The 9,265-nt window shown below is 32.2% G+C and overlaps 1 protein-coding gene across 4 annotated transcripts; it reads left to right on the forward strand.

Moving 5' to 3' along the window:
• The first annotated feature begins 1,264 nt into the window (after positions 1-1,264).
• Positions 1,265-4,991, forward strand: LOC111911429 (ABSCISIC ACID-INSENSITIVE 5-like protein 5). 4 transcript variants are annotated; one of them, XR_008231790.1, is made up of 6 exons: positions 1,265-1,420; positions 1,844-2,963; positions 3,155-3,227; positions 3,542-3,613; positions 3,695-3,724; positions 4,675-4,991. XR_008231790.1 is itself a non-coding variant. In XM_052770564.1 (5 exons), exons 2-5 carry the CDS (start codon positions 1,917-1,919, stop codon positions 4,750-4,752), a joined length of 1,227 nt encoding a protein of 408 aa, XP_052626524.1. In that variant the 5' UTR covers positions 1,265-1,420; positions 1,844-1,916; the 3' UTR covers positions 4,753-4,991. The 4 variants fall into 4 exon arrangements, 2 of the variants coding, with proteins under 2 accessions (XP_052626524.1, XP_052626525.1); XR_008231791.1 differs by having other exon boundaries at positions 4,678-4,991; XM_052770564.1 differs by lacking the exon at positions 3,155-3,227.
• The last annotated feature ends 4,274 nt before the right edge of the window (positions 4,992-9,265 follow it).

Consider the following 9,265-nt stretch of genomic DNA (forward strand, 5'->3'; position numbering starts at 1 on the left):
GTATTTTTTTAAAGAAATCCTTTTTTTTTTCAGTTTTTATAAAAATTTCATGTTTTCTAAAAGAAATTTAAAAGAAGTTTGTTATTTTTAAATAGAAAATTATTATTAACAAAAATTCAAAAATTTGACTTATTATGTTAATTTTAGACATTTTTAATATTTCCAATAACATAAAAAAAACTAAACATGAAATAAAATTGGTAAAATGACGATCATACTTTTAATGAGTTAATTTTAATCTAACATTCAATTGTTAGTTTTCGAATTCTCAAAAAAATAAAAGTTTTCAACGGATCTAATCCACTGTATATATCACATAGGGCTGGCAATTCTTGACACGAAATGCGACACGACACGAAATAAATGTGTTTGGGTTGAGTTTTTCAACCCGCCAACCCGCCAACCCGTTTATTAAAAGGGTCATATATGGGTTTCTCAAAAACTAAACGGGTTTACCCGCCAACCCGTTTATATTCTTAATAAAAAATTTATTTTATTTTTAAAGGTATTTATGTATCAAGTATTAATATTTAATAAGTATTATATAATATATACCATTGATTCATAGACCATTTGACTGTTTTGACATTTTGACTTGTGGTGGATGGTCTAAGGTCGTAAGTCGTAACCTATAAGGCTAAGTATGTAGCATGTTTTTATGAATGTTTTTAATTTTCATTTGGATGTTTAAGACTTAAATGTCTAAAATTCAGACCCACGAACCCAAATCTGACATACGAACCCGCCAACCAGTGAACCCGTATAAATAAATGGATTGACGGGTCATATATAGGTTTATGTTCCAAACCTGCCAACCCATGACCTGTATATTTAAATGGTTCGTGTTTGGAATGACATAATCTGACCCGCTAACCCACGACACGCCAACCCGAACACGACACGATTGTCAGGCATACTATCACATATACCTAATACTAACAGTACACTTCGGTCATAAAAATACGTTCATTTCACTACAAGACAAATCTCTAGATTATAAACCATCAATTCATCCACGTACACGTGGACAGCCATGATCATCCCACTTGACGACCTCTAGTAGGTTCTTATCCTCACCGGCCGTCCACGTCTCCTGCATTATATGGCCCTACACATTATCACCCAACAATAACAAATTACTCAATTAAAATTCATCCTCCCAATCAATCCTCAGACTTTTGGAAAATGTCATACCGCACCCTTATAAAATTAAAAATTCAAGTACGTGGGCCACGTTATCGCCTACAAGTATACAGTAAGCTACTCCATGCCCAATTAATTTAATCAATTTTACCACAAACTTTTTGTATTAGACCCTGACCCTTCATCTACCCTTTCAGATACTGGTCCAGATTCATCTCTCAGTAAATAGATACACACATTTTCGAAAGGTTTTCTATACATACAACAGTCAAATCAGGTGAGTATCTTGTTTGTCTTTCCTAGTTTTGGTTTTGCTTATTTGAAATGACATGATGATTATGTTAATTTCCTTATTTGGCTGTGATTTAGTCCATGTTTGATGAATTTACGTTCTGGGTTTTGTTAGTTTTGTTTTTTTTTTTTTTAAAGAAATGGAATATGATTGTGGTGTTAAGTTGTGTGCTCTGTTTTTGATGATTTGAGGTTGCAATGGTAATTCATGAATAGGGATTACGTAATTTCAAATTTTGGCTGAGATTTTGATCATTTCAAGTTTCAGCGTGTGTCGACAATGGCGAACTTAAACAAATTTGTTACTGAAAACTGAAAAGGATTTTCTGTAAATTTGCTACATGTCATTGCTATCTTGTTGTTATTTCGTAATCCAGCTTGATCTAAATCAATTTCTGTTTTATATTAGGAAATTGAGTTGGGATTTGATTTGGGATTTAATTGTATAAACATATCAAGTTTAGAGCATTCAGGGGAGAATTATGAACTTCAAAAACTTCGGAAATCAGCCAACGGATAGCAGAAATGGGAGCGGCCGGCCACCGGGGAACTTCCCGTTGGCGAGGCAAGGTTCGATCTATTCGTTGACCTTTGATGAGCTACAAAACACCATGGGAAGCATCGGAAAAGATTTTGGGTCAATGAACATGGATGAATTACTAAAAAACATCTGGAACGCCGAAGAAATGCAAACAACGGGATCTAACTCCGGCGCCACCGTTCAAGATCGCGGCGGAGCTGGTGGAGCAAATTTACAGAGACAAGGATCGTTAACACTCCCAAGAACATTAAGCCAAAAAACAGTCGATGAAGTTTGGAAAGATTTATCAAACAGCAACGGATTCGGACACCCGAATTTGCCCCAAAGGCAGCAAACTCTCGGAGAGATGACTCTCGAGGAGTTTCTGGTTAAAGCCGGCGTTGTTCGGGAAGAAATTCAATTATCCGGTAAACCAAATGATGACGTGTTGTTCTCCGATTTAACAAATTCTCAAAATAACAACGGGTTTGGTGCTATCGGATTCCAACAGGCGGTAGGTGTAGGTCAGAATTCCGCCATTGATGATCCTCGTAGTAATCAAATTTCATTCCAGTCTGCAAATCAACAAATGAACGGCAATGGGGTTCGATCTATTTTACCCTACGGAGCTCCTCCGGTCGCTATTCCAAGAAACAATCATTTAGGTAGTCCTGTAATCAGGAATGGAGTCGTGGGTGTAGGTCTTTCCGATCCGATGATGAACAATAACACTTTAGTTTCAGCCGCCACTCTACAAGGCGGGATGGCAGGGATGGGTGGCGGCGGTGGTGGTGGTGGGGTCACAGTTGCCACCGGGTCTCCGGCGCTTTCATCGGAGGGGTTAGCGAAGAGTAATGGTGATACGTCGTCTGTATCACCTGTTCCTTATGTTTTTAATGGAGCTTTCCGGGGAAGAAAAAGCGGTGCGATTGAGAAAGTCGTTGAACGGAGACAGCGGCGGATGATCAAGAACCGAGAATCGGCTGCCAGATCTCGGGCTCGTAAGCAGGTGAATATTTTAACCTTTTAATTTTAATATTTTTGTAGTTTTTTAAAAAATTATTATGGGTTAAAGCTTATAAAAACATAAAAAGGACAAAAATAGGGAGAGATTTATTTAGTATATACGAATCCGAGGTCATTAAATTCTTGTAAATCCATCGATTTGATGCATGAAAGATTGGTTATTTTATGCGGCAGAGTCTCCGTTGTAATTTGATAGATAGAGAGATACGATTGAGATGTTTCACGCAAGGATGTCAATTCGCATCAGGTAACAAAAAGGCATATTTTAAGTTTTAATTAGGGAACATAATAGATTAGGGATTCTATAATCTTGAATTAGAACAAGACACGTGTTACTTCTTTTTCATTAAAGGTTATCTTAGATCTTAGATAATCAATGTTTAAAAACATTTAAGAGAAAAAAAGTATTTACGACAAATTTGTAAAAAGGCTGGAACCAACGAAAAAATTGTGTACCTCATTTAATATATTGAAGCTAGAAAGTAATGGTAATGGTGGAGTTGTTGGAAGAATATTTTTTTTTCACATATTATTTATTTATTTATTTATTTGTAATTGTAGGCATATACAATGGAACTTGAAGCAGAAGTATCGGAATTGAAACAGAAGAACCAAGAACTGAAACGGAAACAGGTTAAAGCATATCAGATTATACGAGTCATTATTATTTTTTATAAATTACGACTTTGAATTCACATAACTCAAATCTTGCAGGCTGAGCTACTAGAAATGCAGAAAAATCAGGTACGCAAGAAAAAGTTTTACAAAACAATGGCATCCTAATTTTTTTTTAGTCTATATTTACTTATTTTTTTAATACAATGTTATATTATCAAAAAGTCTACCCACTTATGGCAATGTTATCCAAATACTATACAAGTTTTATTGGTGTAATTGGGTGAATTTTTCAAAGTATAATGATCTAACAAGAAAAGAATTACAGTTGTACACAATACTTTTTAGCCATACATAACAGTTTATGTTTTAGATAGTTGTACTGTATAACTGTGTAAATCATAATTTGTTATGTATGACTAAAAATTGTTGTGTACGGATCATCACCCATAATATTATAAATAGGTGGATTTTTCAAAGGACAATATGTATAAAAGAAAGTTAAAAGTATAATGAATGTGAAAATATGATTTTATTACAAATAAATAAAAGTATGATGCTATTTCTTGCATTTAGACCAAGTAATAATACTATTAAATTTTTTAGAATTGTTTAAAATATATAGTGCCATCGTTGTTTTCCTAGATTGAGCATGCATATAACAAGATCAAACAAAAATGTATAAATTTCAAACTATATAATGAAAATTTTGTTATTATTTCAAATTCATTTGAAAAAAAAGTCTATATTAAATGTTTTGTAATGTTAGGAAAGCATTTGTTACATCACTTAAGAGAACACAGTTAGACATTCTCAAAAAGGGGAGGTTTTAAAAAAGAGCTTAAACTAGAGTATTTTTTTTAATAATATATCTTTTTCTCCTTCTTTATTTCTTCATAATGTTTTTGGTAACTTGTAACAATAGAATATAAAAAATGAGGGTTTAAATTGTGGCTATATAGTTCTTTTACTTAATTTTGGTTAAATCTTTAGAACAAGTTAATAAAATTAGGCTGTTTTTTTTTTAACTAAAAAGACAGCGGTCACCTAATATTACATGAACTTGGTGTTGTTAATAGCAGGTGATGGAGATGATGAACATGCAACCAGGGACAAAACGACACCGTCTAAAAAAAACACTTTCTGGGCCATGGTAAATAGTGTTTATTTATGTACCCAATCATCAACTGGTGCATGTAAATAATAAATATATGTTTTCGTTAGGTAAAAAAAGTCGGTTCTTTATACTACATGAAGTAGAGTAGTTAAAGTTACAACATATAATATATTAATATATTAGGTAGTAGTGAAAAGATTGATTACACTGTGTGTAATCCATTTGTTTATTTTGTTAGGATGATGATTAGTTATGTAAAAGAGTGTGGCTCTTTTGTTTTTTGCTTTTTGTTTTTTTGAATGTCATTAGTTGTTATGAAATAAATAAATATAAAAATAGGATAAACTTTCAGTGTCAACGGGATGATGACAATTGTTTAAAACAAGAAAATTACAAGGTTAAACAGAATGAAGTTTGCAACTGCATGTATACAAGTATAAATGCTTGGGTATTCTTTTGTATGCGTAACAATTAACATCCTAAGTTTTGGAATTTATTATAAGAAATATTTTTTCATGTTTAATAATATTATTGGGAAATTAAATTTAGGGTTTGTGAATTTTGGAATAAAGTATATGAAAATGGAAAGCCTAATAATTTCAAATTGCCAATGTGGTGTGTTACAATCATGGGTATTATACCATTAGGTTATAGTTTGTGGAAATCATGGTTACAAAAATAATTAAATTCATAGAGCAACAACTCGTAATTATTAATCAATTATTTTCAATAAATTATTAATTAAGAGACTTATGTTTTTTTATTTATGTAAAGTAATAATCGTTGATTCAAATAAATATGTGAAATTATTTTTCAAGATATATGAGACTGTTTTTATTTGTGAATTAACGAAAAAAATAATGATATTGTATAATAAAATGCTATATTGATTATAAAAATAAAACAACCATAATAGATGAAGTAAATTAAAATTGATATACAGCAAATATTAAGTTGTTGAAATAAATATATATGAAAAAATATAATAAATTACAAATAAAAATTAACAATAAAGTCTTATTATAAATAATAATAAAAGATGTTATAAGATACCAACAATATTATTTTGTTATCGGTATATGGGCAACAAATGGGTACAAGGCAACAAATGAGATCAAATTTAAATAATGATGAAAAAAAATAAAAACAAACAAAACAGTTGACAAACTAAAATAACATGGATAATAACAAAATCATATTTAATTAATCATAAATTTGCAAACATTACAGCTGCAATTTTAATGTATTGGTTTCTATGTGAAATGGTTTAATATTATTGATCTTTTTAACAGCTAACGAGTGACATAGACGTAGAAGCCTGCAATATTATGAAATTTGGTTAGAACATCATGTAAAAACAATAAATGTTCTTGGTTAGAATAACATGTTAAAATAATATTGTGAAATTTGGTTAGAATATCATCTTAAAACAATAAACGTTCTTGTGAAATTTGATCTATTATGGTTTGTGTATTATAACAACATACTTTATTTCTCAGATATAGTAGTTTGAAATTTATTTCTCATATATAGTTTGTGAAATTTGATCTATTATGTTCTTGTGAAATAACAACATACTTTCACTGTTTTGTGTATTATATCATCATACTTCTATTTCTTTCTATTATGGTATTACACCTTCAAAAAAATTATTTCTCAGATATAGTAGTTGGAAATTTTACCCAGGTAAAAAAATAAAAATTATTCCCTATTGCTATATTTGGGTAGATTTTTTAAAATACAATGTTATAGTAAAAAAAAAGTAAAAATGAGATGCTATAATAAAAAACCAATGGAAGTATGTTGTCATTTCTTACATATAACCTGACTTATAATGGTTCAATTGGGAAAAATCATATATGTATTGGAATTGTTGGAGACATTGGGTTTGGTCTACATGGGTAGCTTATTTAGGTAAATGATCAATATGTAGTTTGTAGACACTTGCATCAACATGAAAAATTTGTAATTATTAAGGAAATAAGTAATATTTTAAAATAACAATCACTAACATGGAATGAAATCTTGAATTCCTATTTGATGTTTAACATGGAATGAAATATTTTAATTGCCAACCTAACAAATACTACTAGAATCCACGAAGCAACGACCTCATGAAGCTCTTACTTTCAGGTGGTTGTTTATTTTTCAAAACCTATTTCATTGGATTATAGGTTAGTAGTATCCAAATGTGAGATAAGAATAGCTAAAGTACACCACCATAGAGTAATGTTTCTTTTTTGCTTCATCTTGAAATATAACAAAAAAAGATGTCAAATAAAGCATTATTTAGACCAAGTTTACTACTAACCTTAGATTCCACATCCATGATTGACTGCACTCTTACTTAACCTTTTTTATCATAAAGAATATGTAAGTTTTTGTTGGTTTTGGGAATATAAACATCTCTTACAAAATAAAAAATAACATATATATTTAAAAAATAAGATAAATTGGAATATTGGATTAATGGAACACAAGTCAATTGGCCATTTCATATTTGTTCCATAATTCCATCAAAGAGTTCAATCATGCAAGATAACTCTAGATCCATAGAGAAAAGATGAAAAACTAGGTGTAAAGATCCTTACAAATGATCTAGCAAAATGATTACAAAGATTTGAGAGTGTTGTTTGCTTGCTTATTGCACTCAATCTTCTTCTACTTCCTTCAAAACCACCAAAAAGGCTTGAAAATGAGCTCAAGAGCTTCAAGGTGGGTTAGAGTTAGGTTTTGAGGCTTGAGAGTGATGGAGGCTGAAGATGGGCAACCTGTTGGGTCAAAAATATGGTTTATACTTTACTTTTCTAGGAAAATGTACTTTTGTGTCTTGGACCGTAAACAGCTTGGTGTTTACGGCCATATAAGTGTTTACGGCCATAAACCCATTTACGGCCCATGTTCACCAAGCCCATGTTTCTCATGTATAAATATGGGTGTAAGGGGTGAGGAGTAGATTGATGAACAGAAAAGGAGTGTACGGCCTAGAGAGAGAGAGAGAGAGAGAGAGAGAGAGAAAAGAGTGTGTGTTGTGTGTGAATCTTGTATTTGGATCTACATTCTAATCATCAAATAATACAAGATTCATCATCTTCTTCTCCTTCTCTTCTATTTGATCTGACATCATCCGTTTGATTGGGATTCCGCACCATCAAACGAATCTGATTGATACACAGACATTTTGGGGACTTACAATTGGTATCAGAGCTTAGATTGTATCAGTCAATTTTGTCAAATCTGGAGCTTATTTGATATTATTTTCGAAATATTTTTGCATTTTTGGATAGATCTCTGAAAATTAAGGGGGGTTTGTTCATCGTGTTTTTCATAAAAACAGGTTTTTGATCGAGTTTTGGAGCAAAAAATGGTGAAAATGTCAATTTTTGAAGGGTTTACGGCCATTGAAGGGTTCTAGCGTAAACAGTTTGCGGCTAGGGTTTCTCGGCGGCGGCTAGGGCTTCGGAGTTCACGGTCCGAGTTTGCGGCCTCGGAGTTTACGGCCGGTCCTCGGAGTTTGTGGTCCAGCAGCCTCGGTCTTCGCTTCGGATTTGATCCTCGCACATCCTCGCATCGCATCATCGGCCTCGTCCTCGCAGCAGCAGCTTCGCCTCGCATACACTAAAAAAAAAAGGGGGGGGGGGGGGGGGGGGGAAGGAATTTGGGGGCGCCGGTGATCGAACCCGGGACCTCTAGTTCGTCAACACAATGCGCCTTACCAGTTGGACTAGGAAGCCTCTTGATTCATCCCTGCGAAATTTAATTCAAAAGGTGTCTTTTTCGGTTCCAACTTTCGAAATTTGACACTTTTAACCCAAAAACTCAATTTCTTTTATTTTTAAATTCCTTTTTCATCCAAAATATAATAAAGTAAATAAATAATAATAATAATAATAAATAATAGTTTTTAATTTTTAACTTTCACTTTTGACTTTTATCTTCAAAAATTTTGACTTTAACTTTCAAGTTTGACCCTTGACTTTAAACTTTGACTTTTTCGTTTAATTTTTTAATTTTCAAATTTAGCTTTTCGGTTTGACTTTTAAGTTTGATTTTTCAAGTTTGACTTTTGAGTTTGACTTTTTAAATTTGACTTTTAAGGTTGACTTTTGAGGTTTATAGTCAAAGGGTATTTTTAAATTTTAGTTTGACGTTTAAGTTTTATTTTAGCCGCGAGTTGTGCTTTTAATGGCTTTTGAGGTCAATAATGGATTTGAAGACATGAAAGAGAATCGTCAGGAGATGTTAAGACAAAACTTCAACATGTTCAATTATATCATTGGAGAAATCCTGGAAGCTCAGTTGCAGCGTTTTACTACACTTACTACTGAGATGAATACAGCTGGGATCTTCTTGACTAAATCTGAGATAAACAAAAAGCTACTAAATTCACTTCTGAAATCGTGGGATATGAACGTGGTTGTCATCAAGAAAACAAAAGATCTCAATCATCTTATTCTTGCTGCTATAATTGAAGAACTTGATGCTTTGAAGTGTGGAAAAACACTGAGTTCCACAAACATTCCGATCAATGAAGTTTTATGTACTTTATCTTG

Source organism: Lactuca sativa, chromosome 4 (genome assembly GCF_002870075.4).
Source record: "Lactuca sativa cultivar Salinas chromosome 4, Lsat_Salinas_v11, whole genome shotgun sequence".
Taxonomy (NCBI): Eukaryota; Viridiplantae; Streptophyta; class Magnoliopsida; order Asterales; family Asteraceae; genus Lactuca; species Lactuca sativa.

Bases quoted from the DNA above. Each gene is read 5' to 3' on its own strand.
- LOC111911429 (XM_052770564.1), top strand. From the start codon at position 1,917: ATGAACTTCAAAAACTTCGGAAATCAGCCAACGGATAGCAGAAATGGG. The intron at 2,964-3,541 runs GTGAATATTTTA...TTGTAATTGTAG, and splicing joins GATCTCGGGCTCGTAAGCAG to GCATATACAATGGAACTTGA. The intron at 3,614-3,694 runs GTTAAAGCATAT...CAAATCTTGCAG, and splicing joins AAGAACTGAAACGGAAACAG to GCTGAGCTACTAGAAATGCA.